The sequence below is a fragment of the Alternaria arbusti genome, assembly GCF_024043155.1.
Source record: "Alternaria arbusti strain BMP 1465 chromosome Unknown scaffold_7, whole genome shotgun sequence".
Taxonomy (NCBI): domain Eukaryota; kingdom Fungi; phylum Ascomycota; class Dothideomycetes; order Pleosporales; family Pleosporaceae; genus Alternaria; species Alternaria arbusti.
Window position 1 is genome coordinate 259879 of NW_026249947.1, and position 17705 is coordinate 277583.

The following is a 17705-nucleotide window of genomic DNA, read 5'->3' on the forward strand; positions in this document are numbered from 1 at the left end:
GCCTTTGCGGAGTTAGAGATCTCCACATGGACTAAACAAGTCCACATCATGAATTGCTAACGGCAAGTCGACAGGACAATGAACCATAAACTTTTATTACTAATCACCAAATGTGTGGGGCGATAGCCAAGCCGGAAGTCTACCTAGTGTTGCGATTAGACTTCCACGCATTTACGGGCGTAAGCTAGGGTATGCACATATCTATGGGCCTATCCGCATGGCCCCGATGCGCATACATACGGACGTAAACTAGTTTTGAGCTTCCCCGCACCCCACACCTGCATTGATCATTCTACGTAACCAACCAAGAGTTCATATCGTCGCTGGTGCCGATCATCCTCTTATCCACACAAGCGCTCCTCTATAAAGATCTCATTGAACTGGAGATATTATATATCTTCACCACAATATTTCCCAGCTTACTGCACACAAATCACAAGATGGGTAATACCAAGCTTCAAGTCGATATCTACATTGCCCCCGTTATCCCAGCTACAACCGGCTTTCCTGATTACGAAAGGGCAGCTTGGTCACCCATCAGCTGTGTACTTGTCCACGGACCCGAGTCAGCCGCCCTCATCGATACTCCTATCACCGTTAAGCAAGGCGAGGAGATCGCCAAATGGATTCGCGAGACAGCTCCGAATAAGAAGCTCAAGTATGTTTATACCACCCACGCACATCCCGATCACTTCGCGGCTGTGCCAGTACTGCAAGAACACTTCCCGGGCCTTGAATTCGTCGCCACGCAAAACGTTGTAGCCGGAATCCAAGAATTGTACAACACGACCTTCGACCATGTTTGGCCAAATCTTTTTCCGAATCAGATACATCAAGCCAGGCCGATACCGAAGGCCCTCCCTGCCTCAGGCGAGTTCTTCATCGATGGCGAGAAGCTGCATGGCGTCGAAGTCGGACACACGGACAATGAGTTCTCCAGCTTTCTCCACGTCCCTGCAGTCGACCTTGTCGTTACGGGCGACATTGTGTACGGCGACTGTCATCAGCATTTTGGCGAGGCCAACACGCCAGAAAAACGTAAGGAGTGGCTGGATGCTATCGATCTCATTGAGGCAAAGAATCCGCATATTGTTGTTGCAGGACATAAGAGAGCTTCACAGGCAGATGCGCCATATTTGATCCAGTCGACTAGGGAGTACATTTACACATTTGAAAAGGAGTTGGCCAAGACAACGAGCGCTGAGGCATTGTATGACAGGATGAAGGAGTTGTATCCTCAGAGATGGAACCTTTTTATTTTGCATTTCGCGTGCCAACAGTCGTTTGCGGCGCGAGAGAGCAAACTTTGAGGAACAGTAGAGTAGAAACAGTTGAGCAGTTGAGCAAGAGTCTTTGATAGTTGGCACAGAACGTGAAAGATGCTTTACGGGCCGTAATCAAGATGCATCATTACTCCTACGTTTTTTGTCACTTTCATTCTACGGAAATTACGCTATCAAGAGCACCGAACTATATGACCCTGGTTCTCATCAATACCTCGTCGACAACGGTGTATATCCTAATACGAACGAGTATCCGGATAGGAGTGTTTCCGCTAAGCCACACAGTTTAGAAACGCTCACATGAATGCTGGCCCAGCCACGACCGTCGTTTTCGCCGTCTCGTTTAGCTGACGGAGTATTCAGAGACTTCAGACGAGCTGATTCGCATGCTGCCAAACAAAAACAGGTGTATGAGTTGGTGTATCCTATTTTCGAAGGCAAGACCGGGGATGCGAGATGTCGCTCGGGAGGGATTTCCTTTACTAACCTCGACCCTTTGACGGATGGCACGCTCAAGCTGGGCAATCCAGACGTCTACTACGGGGCGCGGCCCGAACAGCTCTGTATTACTACACAAAGTTTAGGGAGGTAGTGAGAATTATTCTTGTTACTCTTCTTGCGCGCGCCCGCAGGCTCGGAGGAAGAAGAGCGGGACTAGGCCTGAATCCAGTTAGCGCATTCCCTTATCGATACTGAACGCTGGCCTCACAGCATTGAACAGGGCGCGTCTTTGAACCCCGCTATACTCACGAACTCAGTACATCAACACCCATCGGCAATGGGGTCTGGCTTCTTTCTGCAAAAGTTTCCTCATCTTCAATCAACCCAGGTATCATACGAAGTCGTTATACTGGCCCGACGTACCGGCCTTCTGAATGTTCTTTCCTTCGCATGCAACCCGTGCATGACAGAATGAAAGAGTGCTCGTCTCATAGCATCTATGGGGAGCGGCTGCTCTCAGGCATGTTCAGAGCTTCTAATGAAGCTCTGAAGCCGGAAGTTAAAAGGCCCAGCCCGAGTAGAACGCAAGACATGTCTATCTGAGTGATAGCCTGTCATGGTGCTCACAAAGCTAACTAATCGTTCGCGTGCTTCGGGTCGTAGAGGGCCTTACCAACGTCATCGGGCTTCGATATCGTCTATTACACCCCGAATCTATGCTCTATAAGGTCGCCAAGTGCAAGAGCGGAGCCTCAAGCGGAGAACCAAGCGAGAGCTGGGTTTATCCACCAATAGACCTTGACCATCACGGCTGCGCAACAAAACCACTTATACCAGCGCATCGACTCTTGGACTGACCACAATCATCTTCTTATATTATCAAGCCCGTCTTCTGGCAGTTTCAAGTACCAAGATGGCCGCCAATGCTCTCGTCGAATCGCTGAAAAGCGCCAACCTACTCCCTTCCGCCATCATCCCAGAGTCTTTCACCCCAACTCTGGACCTCAGCGTCAAGTTCTCCTCCGGACTTACCCCAGAGAATGGAAGTCTCGCTCGTGTAAGCCAGGTCAAAGAGCAACCTATCATCGCCATCTCGTCTCCACCAACATCTTCCGCCGCGAGCTTCACATTCATGATGATCGACCCCGATGCGCCTACACCGGACGACCCAAAGTTTGGCTACTGGCGCCACTGGGTTGTTACCTCTATTCCTTCTCCATCAGCGACCACCTCTCCAGACGATATCACCGCGAGAGGAAAGACGCTCACACAGTATTTGGCACCTGGACCGAAGGACGAGAGCGGGCCACATCGGTATCTTTTCCTTCTCTTTGAGGAGAAGGCAGGCGAGACTGTAGAGAAGGCAGATGTTGGAGGTGAGGAGTTTGTTGAGAGGAGAAGTTTTAGAGCAGAGCAGTTGGCGGAGAAGAAGGGATTGAAGTTGGTTGGAGTCCAATGGATGCGAGGAGTGGGCGATGGGTGGAAGGGCGAAAAGGATGAGTTATAGAGATATCTATTGAGAACTAGGAATCTACGACGTATCGAGTGTCTTGTCAGGTTCCGGAAAGATAACAGTCCAGCCTCTTCTTCTCACCAGCAATGCCTCGGGACTGCGGAAGAGAGCGGCGTGCCTATCAAGTATGGCATATGTACTAGTCGCCAGTGACACGTACTGAGCCTTGCCCATGATATCAATAAAACTATTCCTGTATGACGTACCGGATTCTGGTCGACGTGGTGATGGAAATATTGATATGGATGATGGGTGACAGGCCACACCTCCACTGTTGCTGACTCAGCAGCGTCGCGCGCTAGCGCTCAGCGCGCCTCCAACGCTCCAACGCTCGCCTGATCTTCCATGAGCAATAAGGCGCACCGTCACGAGTCCTGCTTGACAACACATCATACGCGAGAATCACGACTACGATCAGTCTCGTGGCAAAGTGTCAATCCAGTATACCATTATAATGTCACCGCCCGTTTCGAACGGCACGTGTAAGTCACTTCGTCCGAACTGACCGCAAACCAGTACCATCATCATGGTCGCCGCGACCCCCTCCTCAATATCTCCGTCGCTGTTCGTCTTTCGCGTCCCAGAGGTCGACTCACACGCAAACGCTCTTTCGCTGCAGCGGCCGCATGCTTCCTGATATCTCGCTGGCGTTCTTCTGCATGCGACGTATTTGAGCGTCCTCGAATACTATCTCTATCGGGCCTGCCTTTATGCAGCCTGGCTCCTCGATCGCTCGGCCGATGATCGCTACGCGTCTCGACGGCCTCCCTCCTTCCACGGCTGTGCCGCCTCGGTGCTTCAGCAGACCTACGTGAATACGATGCGGTTCGAGGAGCTCGATTCCGATGTGAGCTTTGCTCGCTGTTTTTGTGACTACGTCTGCTAGTCTGGTCTATCACGTCGACCTCGCTAGCTGGGGAACTATACTGGCGGTAGCCGTGGTGGTCGCGATCCTGTACGTTGGTTCGGGGTGCGTCTCGATGTGAGTGCAAGCTGCTCTGTGCCTTGCTCTTCCTCATAGAGTCTTGTCTCATCGCGGCGCGTCGAAAGCCCTCAAGTGGTGATAGACCTACCTCTGAGGGTCTGAGCTCGCTACGCCAGACCGGCAGTCTAGCTTGCCTCGCTTCCTCAGAGTTACGGGGAGACTGTTGACCACGCTTGGTATAGGGCGCTGCCCTGTACTCTTCTATCTCTCGAGAACCGCTGTCCTGGGGCCTTACTGAATATTCATAGATGCTATCCCTCATGTTGTTCGGGCTGGTCACAGAGTGGCCTACGTCACTCCCAAGACCCTCTACTGCAGCGATCTGACGCCAGCCTTGACAAGCTTCCATCAGCTTCAGCCTTGCTGATTCTCCGGATCTCCAAACCCCACACTCGGTAACATTAAAGTAACTGGACCGTATGGATAGGCTGCTCTCAAGTCCCGGGAGCAATTCGACAGCACGTAGTTGTGCGGACTTTAGGTCATCCCGTTTTTGTTCCCACGCCCTGCCCAGCTCTTGCGCTTTTGTAATCCAAATGTCCTGACGGAAGTCATCGCGAGCTTTAGCTTCATTTTCGTCGTCTGCTGCTACGGATGCAGACCCTCTTGGTCCAGCATTGTCTCCGCTCTTTGATCTAGCTTTTGCCAACTCATCATCGAAGTTATCCCGATACTTTCTGTATAGAAGTTCCGCTATCTTGGCAGCCTGCTGCTTTCCAGACATGTCCGCTACAACTCTTGCCCGCTTTTGCGGTCGGTCTGCTGTATCACTTTGACGATCAACACCGGCAGCATTGACCTGGGATCTACCATCTTCATGACGTCTTCTTGTTGCTCGCGTGATGATAGCGTCCCCTTTCCGCGGCTCAGGGTATGGCTTGAGGAACCCCGATTCTATTAACACCGGATCTAGCATGCGGTCAACGACGAGCCAAGCGTCGTGCCACGCATTTCGCTTTTCCTTGAGTTCGTCTTCTAGCATCGATTTATTATCAAGGATGATTTTCTGGTTATTTCGGCTTCGCATCAACTGTTGCCATAGATCATCCAACTCTTCCGCTTGTCTGTCGCTAGGAGTCCCAGCTTGTTCCAATTCTTTCTTTTTAAGCTGCAACCGAAAGTCAGTGGACTCAGCTATGCCAGCAGCATCTGGACCCTGCGTCTCGAATCGCTGTCGATGAACCTGAGCTTCGCTTTCGAACTTTCGGAAGCTTCTCCCAAGACAAAGCGCTCGCTGTATGCTAGCTGCAAGCTGTCTGGAAAAGACTAAGGCCTTAACCTGATCTTGATCTTGATCTTGTTGAAGAGCTATGTCAACAACCTTGGGTTCATTGCAGAAGGTCGATTGGTTAATCGCCGTCGTCGCCCATTGCTTGCAGGCCTTCTCAGACGACGTCTCTGGATATGGCAGTTCATGCGACATCTTGACATGTATCGGTATAATGGTGTATGGTAAGTGAACACGATTATTGGGGAACGTTGACCGACAGACAGTTATCGTGGAGATGCAAGTGCAAGGCCTTGTCGTCTATCTTTGGCTGTGGAAGTCAACAAAGGCATAAAGGCACTCAATGAGAAGACAAAGAGCCACGTTGAGCCCCGAAAACTTGACTGTCAACCATAGATTCAACGTTAATCTTGTTATGCTCGCATGTTGTCAGTACGTGCACGTCTCCTAGTTGTACGGAGGTACTCGAGTCTCTTCGTTAACGTTCCATGTTCATGACTCAACTCTGTTCTGACATCGCAAGCAGTTCGCCCTTCGGTAGCCCCATGGGAGCTGCTAGATATGAGAACAAAAATACCAGGGTAGCTGCACCTGCAGCGTACATTGAGGCAATGCGCTCTGCTTCAGTGCGCGCGTGCACAGATTGACCACATTTGCGGAACAGAGATTGGGTTTCATTACAGGCCCGGCGCTCGACTTGCGTGAATATCAGCGATAGCGTATGCACTCTTCAGGCTACAGCTCATTCATTATCTCTCCATCGCATCCGCCTGACGGGCCCTCGTAAACAAGCTAGTCTCGCCCCTAGCGCTATATCAACCCCAAACCCTTCTCCATGCGAAATCAGTCCTTCCCGATCTCTGCGCGCGACAGTCAAGTGACACATTACGATGGCGGGTCATGGGCAGCAAGGTAAGCTCTACGAGTCCGTTTCACGTATCTGCGATATTAACTTAGACTAGGACGCGAGGTCGGCGAGTACGACTACAAAGACATTGACCGTGACTACGAAGATGTCAGTCGCTGACTTTCGTAATGAAGTCGGATTACTAACGATCGATAGTCCGGCCTTCCTCCATTTGTTCCCGCCTTTGGCACCCCTACTGCTCAGATCGAGAAGCGCAAGTTCTCGAGCAAGTCAGATGTCGCCTCGAGGCATAGCAATATTAGCGAACCGGAGCGCTCCAATGAACAGCCGAGTACGACCCCTGAAGAAGGCCATAGATCGAAGCGACCCAGGATCGAAAAGGATGGTTCTACCGCTAAGACATCAGGGCGTCCGCGAAAGCGTACGCCAGACTCCGCATGGCAGGGTAATCGCATCACCTCCCATCTGGATCGATTTGGTGACATCAGCACCGAAGAAACTTCTGAGATACTGAGGCAAAGGATAAGGACCAAGCAAACTGAACTTGGCTCTCGTATCTACGGTCTTGAAGACTCCATGAACGAGTCTTTTCGCAACCGCGTGTTCATGGTTTTGAGTGAGGAGGCGGTGAGTATTCCACGTCGCCCCGAGATTCCTCTTGGATTCCGAGTCAAGGTCAATATGGCGTTTTGGGAACGAGCAGTGGGGTTCTCACATGACGAAGATACTCCTATCGGAGACCACGCCGCTGGCTCTGCACTGGGAAAGACCACCACAAAGCGGCGCTTGCATATCGTTCGTGCTATTCTAGGCGACGACAGGTTTCTGACTACGTGTGTGGAGACTCATGGTGAGCGAGGGCTCCACGCTCCGTACATATTGCCGGATACATACTGGCAATGGCTACGTATAGCTGATGCTCGCGAACGAAACCCCACCAACCATGGCCCTCACGGTGTTCTCAAGCTGGACACAAGCCAGGCGACGAAGCCAGCTCGCATCTCGGATATGTCATACGTGTTTGCCGGAGTTTCCACTCAATGCACGCTGACAGAGCACTGGGATTTCGCTGGATACCTTGATGAAGACAGTGTGACTCTGTTGGAAGCGCTTTTAAAGCGAGTCACAACATCGCAACGAGATGAAAAGATGGATCACGATGTCTACCACTCTATGGACTGGCGAGCTATAGACGATGGTCGAAAGGCCAAGGGCCTCGCCGCATACCCCCGGCCTGAACGGCGGTCATCCCCTCGTCGCACCAAGACTCCCCAACCTCTCCTGGATGATGACGAGTCCGACAACGATCGTAGGCGTTTCGATCATCGCCGCCGCTCTCATGATCGACGAGGTCGAGACCACCGGGCTTCATCTCGAAAGGATCGTGGTTACTCAAACACCGCATCTTACGAGAAAGATCGGCCACAGCGCCCTCGTGATTCAGACACCAGGAGCTCTCGACCGCGGTCAGGCAAGGGAAGGAGGGCCGATCAATATGACGACATTGACCGAAGCAAGGCTGATGGCCCTCGCGGAGACCACGCCACAGAAGGTACTCAGTCCTGGAATGGTGCTGTTCAAGGTATCAGGGCCGGTAGTGTGTATGTTGGCCCCAACTATTACAGCTGAGAGTCTACAGGCCGGACCGACCGCCTGAACGACGACGAAGGTCCTCCTGGATCGCGTGGCCTTGGTGGTTATTACGATCGCTCCTAATGCTGCGATTCAGTACTTCCTAGAGGGTTCTGGCGAGGAGAAAAAGCGCGACGGTATACGGAGAAGAGTAGACAGAAGGATGGTGGAGAAGCAGGACGAGAGGAGGTGTTTTTAGCACCCCGTCTCTGTGCCCTTGTGGTTCATACCCTGCATTAAGGCGGACTCAGCTGATATGAGCTTTCCAAAAATGTGGGAGCCAAGTTGATCGGATTCATGTAAAGTATCATTGTTGCCAATGGAAGATGACATCTAACGTTCTCGTGAGTGAATGTTAAGTTGCTTGCTTGGATGTGGAGATCGGGCAGAGAAGAGCCAGTGGTGACGTCAGTGCACGGGCCATGACGCGAAAGTCACGCGTAAGCGAGAGTCCAGCGTCCTTTCACCACTCGCGCTGTTACTGCACCCATGCACCCTACGTTCACAACAGCAGCCCTACTTCACTGTTTTCTCGTGTCTTTGATCGGATGCGATGACTTCGTTCTGCACATCATGATCCCCTAAACGCGATGAAGAAACGCAAGTTTGCGCGCCCGGCATGGAGGCTCGCTTGCATCGAAAGTCTCCTAGAGATTGGTGTCGTGCTGAGGCACCTGGGCATAGACTTTTACTAAGACGTAAGTTCTTCGTTCATTTCATTTCATGTTACTTTGACTGCTATCTGCTTTCAGTAGAGCTCTGAATGGAGGTATCAATTTACTTGTGCTGATCTCTCCCAGGAGCTCTCGCTATCTCCTACCAGCATGATGGTCAAATCCTAGTCCGATACTTCATTCAAGTCGCACACCGTTTCATAATAGACTTGGACCATCCTGTCACCAACGTCGCTCCTCGTAGAACTCCACCGCTCGGCCACGACCTTCGTACCGCATCACACGTGATAGTAGAATACCTTGGAAGTGCATTCGGTGGAATACATGGCGATGAGCTTCTGCTGCGCTTGACAGTTTGCGTAGTACATGATGCATTTGCTACACACCATGTGCTAATGACTCTCGTGTTTGGGGGCTGTCCTTTCGCCTCCGCGTGCCCACAACTCCGCTGGCGCTGATTGCTATCGTCTATAGAGCGAAGCCCATCTCTGTCACTCAGGTCATGACTTGAGCGCAGTTTCGGGCTGCGTTCGTCTCTCGGGTGGCGAGTGACAAGGGATTGGATGGGCTATCTACGGTGATCGCGTGAGAGACGCCTGCGTTCACCGGGGATAGCGTCGGATCACGCCGTCGCGATCGCGATACTCTCCCCTCTCTAGTCCAACACGAGAATTTCTTCGACCACGTTCTCGTCTCTCTCGATTCTGATCCAAGGAGGGTGATCCACTCCGACTTCGACTCTGACTTCTCAGCCTCGGAGAATCCCTCCTTCTTTGCCCGGTCTCCCCTCGTCGATCTACAGCTTCTCGCGAGCGTAGGCGTGGACTGCTTCTTCTTCCACGTTCAGACTCTGGCCTAGCAAGTCGTTCCTCTCTTCTCCTCTCCACAGTGGGACCGCTTCTTCGACGATTTTCTTCGACTTGATCGGAGCTATTATCTCGTTCGTCTGAGCGGTCGCTGTCGTACACCATCCACGTCCGGTCCGCGTGTCTATCTCTACGACGTGTCGCGGCTTCCGTCGATTCTCTGCGTCTGGACCGGAGTCGATCTCTTCGTTCCCCGCAGCTTCTGCCATTCGTCCCATCGCCGTGGGTCTGGCCCTGTTCATCATTGGTTCGATTGCCAAAAGTGGCCGCCGGTCTTCCAGTTCGATTCTCGCCGATGTTTTCATATTGCTTCAATATGCCAGCTTCCATCCATACGGTATCTAGCAGCTTATCCACTTCAAACCACGCATCCCTCCATCTCTCTATCTCTTTCTTGTCACCTTCGTCGAGGATGACGAGATTCCTCTCAATTACGTCCTTGTTGTTGCGCATGCGATGAAAGTCTTTGGCCAAAATTCTAAGCTCTTCCCTCTGCTGGTCGCTTGGCACAAGAGCTTGCTCAAGCTCCCTCTTTTTGAGCTGCAGCTCAAACTCAAGTATTTCGGCCAGACCTGCGTTGTCAAGTCTTTCAGTCTTGAGCTCCTTCAGCTTGGCTTTAGTAAATTGAGCAGACAACCTGTGCTGCCGGCCCAGGCAAAGTGCTTGTTGAATCTTCATTGCCAAATCACGACACAGTGTCAAAGCAAGGGTGTTGTCATCACCTTCTTTGATTTCTGTCAGCTTTGGACTTTTTCTCGTGTAGTTACGGGCCACGGTTGGTGCCGCCCAACGGACGACGCTAGCCTCTTCTTTCGTGAGCGGATGTCCTGCATGGTAAGGCATCTTCGCTGGTTCTGTCTGGCCGTAAAGATGATGATGAGATTTCTTTCTCCCGTTGATCATGATGAAGTTCTTCGACGAAAAAAACAAAACGGACAGCCTTTTATATACGGCAATAGAAGTTCAAAGAAGCGAACAAAGGACTACGAACAAGACAAAGCATGCTTTCATGGGAGCTATTTCAGCCTCGATCTTGCTTACATGCGACATTCGATGAGGGTGCCTCGAGGCACTCCCGCTGAAAGACGCAAGCAAAAGTCAGATGCAGCGTTAGCGACCATTTGTATCATAAATATGCTCCTGATCTGGGGGGCACTTACCTCGGACGAGTCATATCCACTTATTATGAACGGTTGTCGGAACAGCGCAGTAAGGCTGTTACAACTTTCACTGCAGCCTCGAACACTGTCGACTCTGGTCACGTGCGCTGAACGCTCGATTTCATTACAGGGCACAGGTGCTCTTGCGCCACACCCTGTTCACGGTGGTCCACTCTACTGCAGAAGAAGTTCCATACGGGTCTTTTTGTTGACTTTGCGCTCTGCCTGACTACTCAGCCAATACCGGCCAAGCACCACCTCTCAACCAACTTCTTTACAAGACACAACTACATAGAAGACAGAGTCTCCAGCTTGGCACAGAACGAAGACGGTGACACTGCACATCTGTCTCGTTGCTTCCTTCCAGATACCATGCAGTCTCCTGGGCACGGGTCTTCGGTACGTACAACATGTTCATTCCACATTCGATTGTATCAATCTCTTCTCTCCACAAACATTTCACAGCATATTCGCATTGAGAGCGACTAACATGATACAGGCTGATACTCCAGGTGATCATGCCGAGATCACGTCTGATGAGTTCACCATTCAAGAGGTTTTGGATAGCGAAGCCGCGTGCAAGGGGCCACCTCGCGGCACAGACAATTTCGAACCGAAGCCTACCAACGAGAAGAATCAGCCAGACCTTCAATTGACTTCCACCAAACGGCCTCACGAACACACGTCTGACGAAGACGAAAGAAGAGTTCGCGTCAAAACCAACAGCACTCCACAAAGCCCATCAACATCGGATGGCCTGCTTACACCACCTTCAGCACACGTCGGCGGACGAACTCCGGATATTGTGCGGATTATGGACTTCGTTGCAGCGGTCACTGGTGATATTGTTGCAGCTTTGGAAGATAAATCTTCGACCACCAGTGACCTTACACGCAAGACCGTTTTGAGTCAGTTACAAGAAGTGCTTGGTATGCTTGTCCCTTGTGTAACGAAGGTCCGCGACATAAGAGTCCTTGGCATTGAGATCGTCGGGCTTGCAGCTTTGGTAGATCCCTCGCTCGAGTTTGAGGGAATATTCACTATCATCTCGTCGCCCTATGCTGGCAGTATCCCGACGCCACTGAAACCAGATTACACCTACTTCCTCTCTATCGGAGATATATTCTGGGATCGCGCGACGGAGTTTTCGGCCGACAAAAACTTGAAACCTGGTATAAAGGCCGCCCCAAGTCCACAAGGATTAGTTTGTGCTGCTTTCCGTCTGCACATTGTCACAAAAGTGACGCCCCGAAATGTGTGGGCAACAGTCTGTCGACTGAGTAGCGGCAATGGGGTGTCACGCCTGAGCAAGGAGGACCTTTGGATGTACTTCCATCTTCACAGTGGCGCACACGGGAGGCTGCCACGAAGCAGGAAAGCTGATCATAACGATACCCCACACGCATCGCTGACATATACCCCGGACCGTGATTACGAAGGCCCCAAGGTCGGTCAACACACACACTTCTGTGCGTTAGATGCAGTACCGCACTACCCTAGCGAGGAAATGGTACCTGTGGGGAGTCTTGATGATGATAGTCGCAACCTCTTCCTTGGGGTCAAGGCCAATGCAAACAGTCCAAGTGGAAACCTCGTCGCACGTCCGATAGGCATGGACCAAGCTGCGGTGGAGCGCGGCCTTGGGCTAGTAGACCGCTCTCCTCGCAAGGCTATGCCTCTTGCACAGGCTGAGCGGACACGTGACAAACTGTTCCATCAACTGCGCATTCATCCCTCCAAAGGGACTACCGCGAGAGATTTCGTGACAAACTCCGCGAGAGATCCCGCAAATCTCCTCACAAAGTCAAGCGCGTTCAGCTCCGCGTACTCAGCGACAATTCCCAATGAAGAACAAACCAGGTCCTCAGTTGATCACCCTCGAAACCAACCCGTCAACAAGGTCAGTCCATTCAACGTCATGCCTCACATTCTTTTCAGCCCAGTATCGCATCCACACCAGCAAACATCAGCGCATGCTGCGGATGCGGTGAGGGCAGGTCGAAGATTTGGGGACGAAAGGGCCGGTACTCCAGCCACCGGCCAACGGGAAGCTCCTTCTCATGCTAACACAATGCCCAAGATCGCTTCGATTGCCAACCAACCTGCCATGGCACAAACTTTACATCAGCACGATGGAGTAATGACCAATGCCATCCTCAATGTGACAGAGCAGAACCAGTCCCTCAATCTCAACCACCCGGTATCGAGCCCGCAATCCAGTCCAGAGAGGAAACGTACCGATGGGGATGATTAGCTCTGCTCGTAGCTACGGAGTGGGCTTTGAAGGTGAGGTACATGGTTGCTTCGTAACGCAGTGACGAACTCGTTCACCGTGCGTCGTGGAATAGCTAGTCTTCGGATTTCTCTCCTATATAGTATCCCGCCAGTGTTGTCTGGGCGCGCCGCCGCCTAGTATTTCATGGTATGATGCATGACAGCTTGCATTCATCAACGAGAGCATCAATTAAGTCATATTTGCAGGTCTCATCTCGTCAACAAGAGGCTGGTCTAGATCACAGTGTGATTGAACTTTCACGAAACTAATCAAGTAACGATACTGGCCTACTACACAATGTTTTACTTCATACCAAACACTACCCTTTTCACAAAGCACCCTATCTACCACAACCCCTGCCTTCATCTTCAGGCGGGTTTCGACTTCTTATCCTCCGAGCGCTTTCATCGCGAGTCCTACGCTGCTGACTTTCGCGGTGATCGCGTTCCCGATATCTTGGTGCGTCTCTAGACGTACCTTGTTCGCGTCCTGGGCTGCTTGATCGACTTCGGTTCCGTCGTTCGCGATGCGCATCATGATCACCCGCTTGTTGTCGCGCGTGGCTAGGCATGGAGATATCGTTGGCATGACGTGGTGGTGCCGGCGGCGGCGGCGGCGGCGGCGGCGGGCGCGACGGATATGCCCGATACGGTCTTCGCAGATACTCATTAGAGTCTTGGGACGAGCTCGGAGATGTTTGAAGATCCCCATTGTTATAGGGTCGTCCTGTGGGATGCCTGTGATGAGTATTTACACCTTTCCCCTTGTCGAGGTTCGTGGGGCTTTGGGCTTGGCCACTGTTTTGCCATTCCGAGATATCGCTTCTTCGCCTTCCTGCCTGCCTTTGTCGAGCGATTTCTGCCTCCGGTGCAGCTAACGGCACGTCGTCGCCAGGTATAGTCGCCCGGCCTCCGCTTCGTCCGACTTCCTTCTTTGACTCAGTCGCTCTAGGTGGCCTTTCGTTGTCCGCATCAGAATCGTCGTCCGCCACTAACCGTCCTGCATCTTTCCATACTTTGGCTAGAATCTTGTCTACGTCAGTCCAAGCCTTCCGCCACCTATCCAAGCCGCGCGCAACATTTCTATCCCAAGTCGCTATCCTTTCGTTCCAGAGGTTCTGATTGGCTTTGAGTCGTTCGACACCTTGGGCCAAGTTCGCCAATGTCTTCTTTTGTAACATAGTTGGCTCTTTGTTCGGCTGTATCTCTGATCGCTTGACGTTCAAGCGATGCGTGATCGCCTCCAAAGATCCAGTGTTGTCAGCTTGCTCCAGGAGCAATTCGTACTTCCATTTCTTGACGTTCTTGACTCCCTGGATATAACTACGTCCCAACGCAAGAGCCGTCTCAATCTTTCCCTCGAGCTCTCCTGTTAGAACTAATGCCCAAGTTTCGCGCCTACCGTCTCGTACTCTCTTAAGTCGCGGACGCGCACTGTTCGATGTCGAGATATTTGCAGTCGAATGAATCCAATTCCGACATGCTTGTTCCGAGTGTGTCGTCTCTAATTCTGCGTTGTCGTACATGACTCTACTTTTCTTGGGAGGTGAACGTGAACTCGACAAGATGCGCGAAGCTTCCGGACTTTTAAGTACAACGACAAAGCTAGCAAGTTTCTTTCACCACGATGTCGCTTTGTGATTTTAAAACAAAGGTTTTTTTAGTCCGACCAGCCACGCAATGATCACAAGGTTGAAGTGGAACGCTCTACAGGTATGACTACGCAATCTGATTGGCTACCACCCGCTCTTGTGTTGAAATTGCTTCCCTTTTCGAGAGGACCTGATACACCACGATCTAGCTACCACTTGAAGCTCAGAAGCGAGATTTAGATAAATTCAAAACCATCGAAACCCACTAGGTGTATCAAATTCGGATGTCAATTCGATCTGTTCCATCTAAGCGGCAGTGGCAGACACAACTACACGACGATCATGCAGCATTCACTGACGCGTTGCGCGGATCGGGTTCTGCCAATTGTGCACTACGTCAGAAACGCGCTGACTACAATGGATTGAGTCTTCATGGGAGCACAGAGCTCTGCTGATGCACCCATTGAGAGTCAGTGCACCGCAATCTACTACATCAACTCCGCATTTCACTATTCCTTCTCGGAAAGACTTTTCTAGACAACCAAGCTCTCAATTAAACTATCACAACCCCTTCGAACATTGCATATACACAAGCCGCTTACACGTTTCAAGTCCGCTCAACATGGCGGATCGTCACCGTCAACAAGGTAAGGCTTCATGTCTCTACATATTTCAGCACTTTACTAATTAAAACAGACAAGGATAGCCCACAGGCATCGCGAGGGGCACGCTCCAAGGTCTTTGAGCAACGCGACGATGAGAAATTCGCGACAATCGAACTCGAGGAGGCCGTAGTCACCGAGGCGGAAAGCTCGACACTGAGCCCGGCCAGCCCTCCCCCGCAACCTGAACAAGACATCGAGCGCGTTCCGCAGCCGATTCACGCCCCTTCTCCACGACCACAACGGGGGGCACGCGAAGCGAGTGTTGATAGCCAAGACGGGTATCATACACCTTCGGAGTTCCCTCAAGAAGAGCGCGAACCTGCTGCTAGCTCGCGAGAGCAACCTACACGCCCTCACGATAGGCAAACAACCAACCATGCGCCAACCGAGCCGCAGTCTCGTCCGGGTACGAACACAGCTCCTGCACTATCTCCCCAAGAAGAGCGTAGCTTGGCCGCCATTCCCCAAGACCAGAGCGCACTGCTTCATGAAACTGGTAGACATGTCGTCAACACCCCACCGACCGGCCCGCGACCTCGTCTGGGTAACAGTCTAGCATATCGGCTTTTCGAAAGCTTCCTGCTTGCCCAAGACGAGCCCATTCCACCTGTTGACATGTCCACCAATGAAGGGAAAAACCGCTTCATTCAAGTCCTACAAGACTTTTTCCAGTACGCAGCGCGTCGACCAGAATCAGATGGAGGTATCGTCAGGCGTGGGGGACTTGGACTAGACATGGGCAACATCTTGACCGTCCTCTTTCCTGGATTCGCTGGCTTTACAGCTCTTGTCCTTTCCCAGCGCGCCAACAGCGTTCCTAAACAAGTCCGACGACCGCTTGGAACCTTCTTACGCAAGGGCGATCTGTTCTGGGCAGTCACCAACGAATGGGTTGCTGATAAACACCAAGAACTTGGAGACAAATCCGCACCAACCAACTATGGACCCATCTTGACAGCCTTCCGGCTTCAAGTAGTGGTAGACTCCGATCCAGACATGCTACATGTCGTCTACGGTCGCTGCAGACAGTTCAGTGGGCTGGAAAAGATTCCCGATCGTCAGAAATGGAAGAATCTTCGACTGCTTGACGAATCGCTACCAGATAACCAGCCTGGGAATGACAGCCCCCACGGCAACGCCCGAGTTCTGGTAGGAGATCAATGGGACAATTGTATGGCTATCAACTCGCTTTGCCACATCAATGTGGTCGAAGTGCAGTCAATCACAACCATGCCCTGGGGGTGGATCTATGCTGGCCGTCTATCGGGCGACGCACTTGCCATGTTAGACAACCTTCGGAAAGCGTATTTCAACAAGAATGCTGACATCGCTCCGGTGCCTCAGGGTATATGTCATCAAGCAGTATGTGAAGGACTTCGCGGATTTGCTCCGCCTATCCACCCACCGAGGGAGAGCGAGTTTAAGAGGGCGAAACACAATCCGCGTCATCTTTTTCCAGACTACAAGGCGAGTGTGGAACCCGATTGGGATGCTCAACGCACGACTAGAGCTCAGCGTTCTCGCAACCCGTATCAAGGATACGGACAACAACGCCGGCCCGGTGATCGAGCACAGGATAGGGGCCGCCAGGATCAGCGTGACACCTATGGCCGAACCCGTCCAAATTCGCATCCGCGTCCGCGTACCCGTAGTCGTTCACCCCGTCCAAGGGACGACCATCGTCGAGCACGATCTCGCGATGACCGTCACTACCGACCAGAAAACTACGAAGGTCAGCATCCGCGCCGCCATCAAGACGATCGCCCTGCTGAGACGCGTCTCGGCGATCATGTCCACACTCGGCCCGTGTTCCATCCCGTGAACAACGTGATGCAAGATGGGCGATATCAGCCTCAGGTTTACCATAATCATGCATCGCGCGATCCCGACGACGACCGCAATCGCGAGCGTGGATACTACGAGGACGACCGTGGCCGTGACCGAAATGAATAGGGTGGCGCGTACCAGAATCCTGAGCCGCGCGATCACGACGACAACCGCAATCGCGAGCGTGAACACTACGAGGACGATGGTGGCCGTGGCATGCATGAGCAGGGTGGCGAGTACCAGAATGGAGATTTACTCAACTATGGTTGAGCGTACAAGAGGCCTCTCGTACGAAGAAGCCTCTTTGTTCCCCTGGTATCCGGATTCGGAGCGCGTAGATGGGTCGATGTCGGCATCTCATCTCAAGAGGTGTTCTCGATGTACGTTACAGTGAGCTTCAATTGAGGAAATGGGCTTGTTACCGCCGAAATATAAAACGAGGCTTTGTTCATTGTAAATCGTGTAGAACAATGAAGTATAGATTTCTCGATGGCGCGATGTGGTTTGGTCAAGCTTTTGTTATCGAAATTCCTTAACAACCGAAGGACGAAACGATGTCTACATGGTTCTTTGTGTGGTTTCCTGACTGCAAAACCCTATGTGAAGTGACCTCATTGTTCAAATTGCAGTATATGCGAGCTGTAACAAGGGTATCGCAACGTGATAGCCTCAGTCAATGCTCGCTGTTCGTATGATA

General features: G+C 51.9%; 7 protein-coding genes across 7 annotated transcripts; 5 read left to right on the forward strand and 2 right to left on the reverse strand.

Annotated features, from left to right (window-relative positions):
• Positions 1 to 440: 440 nt before the first annotated feature.
• Positions 441 to 1587, forward strand: J4E86_005896 (uncharacterized protein; the record flags this gene model as incomplete). The annotated part of the gene is made up of 2 exons (XM_051446427.1): positions 441 to 1210; positions 1464 to 1587. 2 exons carry the CDS (start codon positions 441 to 443, stop codon positions 1585 to 1587), a joined length of 894 nt encoding a protein of 297 aa, XP_051302002.1.
• A 1050-nt stretch (positions 1588 to 2637) lies between these two features.
• Positions 2638 to 3231, forward strand: J4E86_005897 (uncharacterized protein; the record flags this gene model as incomplete). The annotated part of the gene is made up of 1 exon (XM_051446428.1): positions 2638 to 3231. The coding sequence occupies one exon, from the start codon at positions 2638 to 2640 to the stop codon at positions 3229 to 3231; it is 594 nt and encodes a 197-aa protein (XP_051302003.1).
• Positions 3232 to 6340: 3109 nt separating this feature from the next.
• On the forward strand, positions 6341 to 7947 carry J4E86_005898 (uncharacterized protein; the record flags this gene model as incomplete). Its single annotated transcript, XM_051446429.1, has 3 exons — positions 6341 to 6362; positions 6413 to 6465; positions 6514 to 7947. The coding sequence occupies 3 exons, from the start codon at positions 6341 to 6343 to the stop codon at positions 7945 to 7947; spliced, it is 1509 nt and encodes a 502-aa protein (XP_051302004.1).
• Positions 7948 to 9420: 1473 nt separating this feature from the next.
• On the reverse strand, positions 9421 to 10168 carry J4E86_005899 (uncharacterized protein; the record flags this gene model as incomplete). Its single annotated transcript, XM_051446430.1, has 2 exons — positions 9421 to 9778; positions 9858 to 10168. The coding sequence occupies 2 exons, from the start codon at positions 10166 to 10168 to the stop codon at positions 9421 to 9423; spliced, it is 669 nt and encodes a 222-aa protein (XP_051302005.1).
• Positions 10169 to 11022: 854 nt separating this feature from the next.
• J4E86_005900 (uncharacterized protein) lies at positions 11023 to 12904 on the forward strand (the record flags this gene model as incomplete). Its single annotated transcript, XM_051446431.1, has 2 exons — positions 11023 to 11049; positions 11150 to 12904. The coding sequence occupies 2 exons, from the start codon at positions 11023 to 11025 to the stop codon at positions 12902 to 12904; spliced, it is 1782 nt and encodes a 593-aa protein (XP_051302006.1).
• Positions 12905 to 13312: 408 nt separating this feature from the next.
• J4E86_005901 (uncharacterized protein) lies at positions 13313 to 14450 on the reverse strand (the record flags this gene model as incomplete). Its single annotated transcript, XM_051446432.1, has 2 exons — positions 13313 to 13488; positions 13682 to 14450. The coding sequence occupies 2 exons, from the start codon at positions 14448 to 14450 to the stop codon at positions 13313 to 13315; spliced, it is 945 nt and encodes a 314-aa protein (XP_051302007.1).
• Positions 14451 to 15138: 688 nt separating this feature from the next.
• On the forward strand, positions 15139 to 17003 carry J4E86_005902 (uncharacterized protein; the record flags this gene model as incomplete). Its single annotated transcript, XM_051446433.1, has 3 exons — positions 15139 to 15163; positions 15213 to 16526; positions 16690 to 17003. The coding sequence occupies 3 exons, from the start codon at positions 15139 to 15141 to the stop codon at positions 17001 to 17003; spliced, it is 1653 nt and encodes a 550-aa protein (XP_051302008.1).
• Positions 17004 to 17705: the final 702 nt, after the last annotated feature.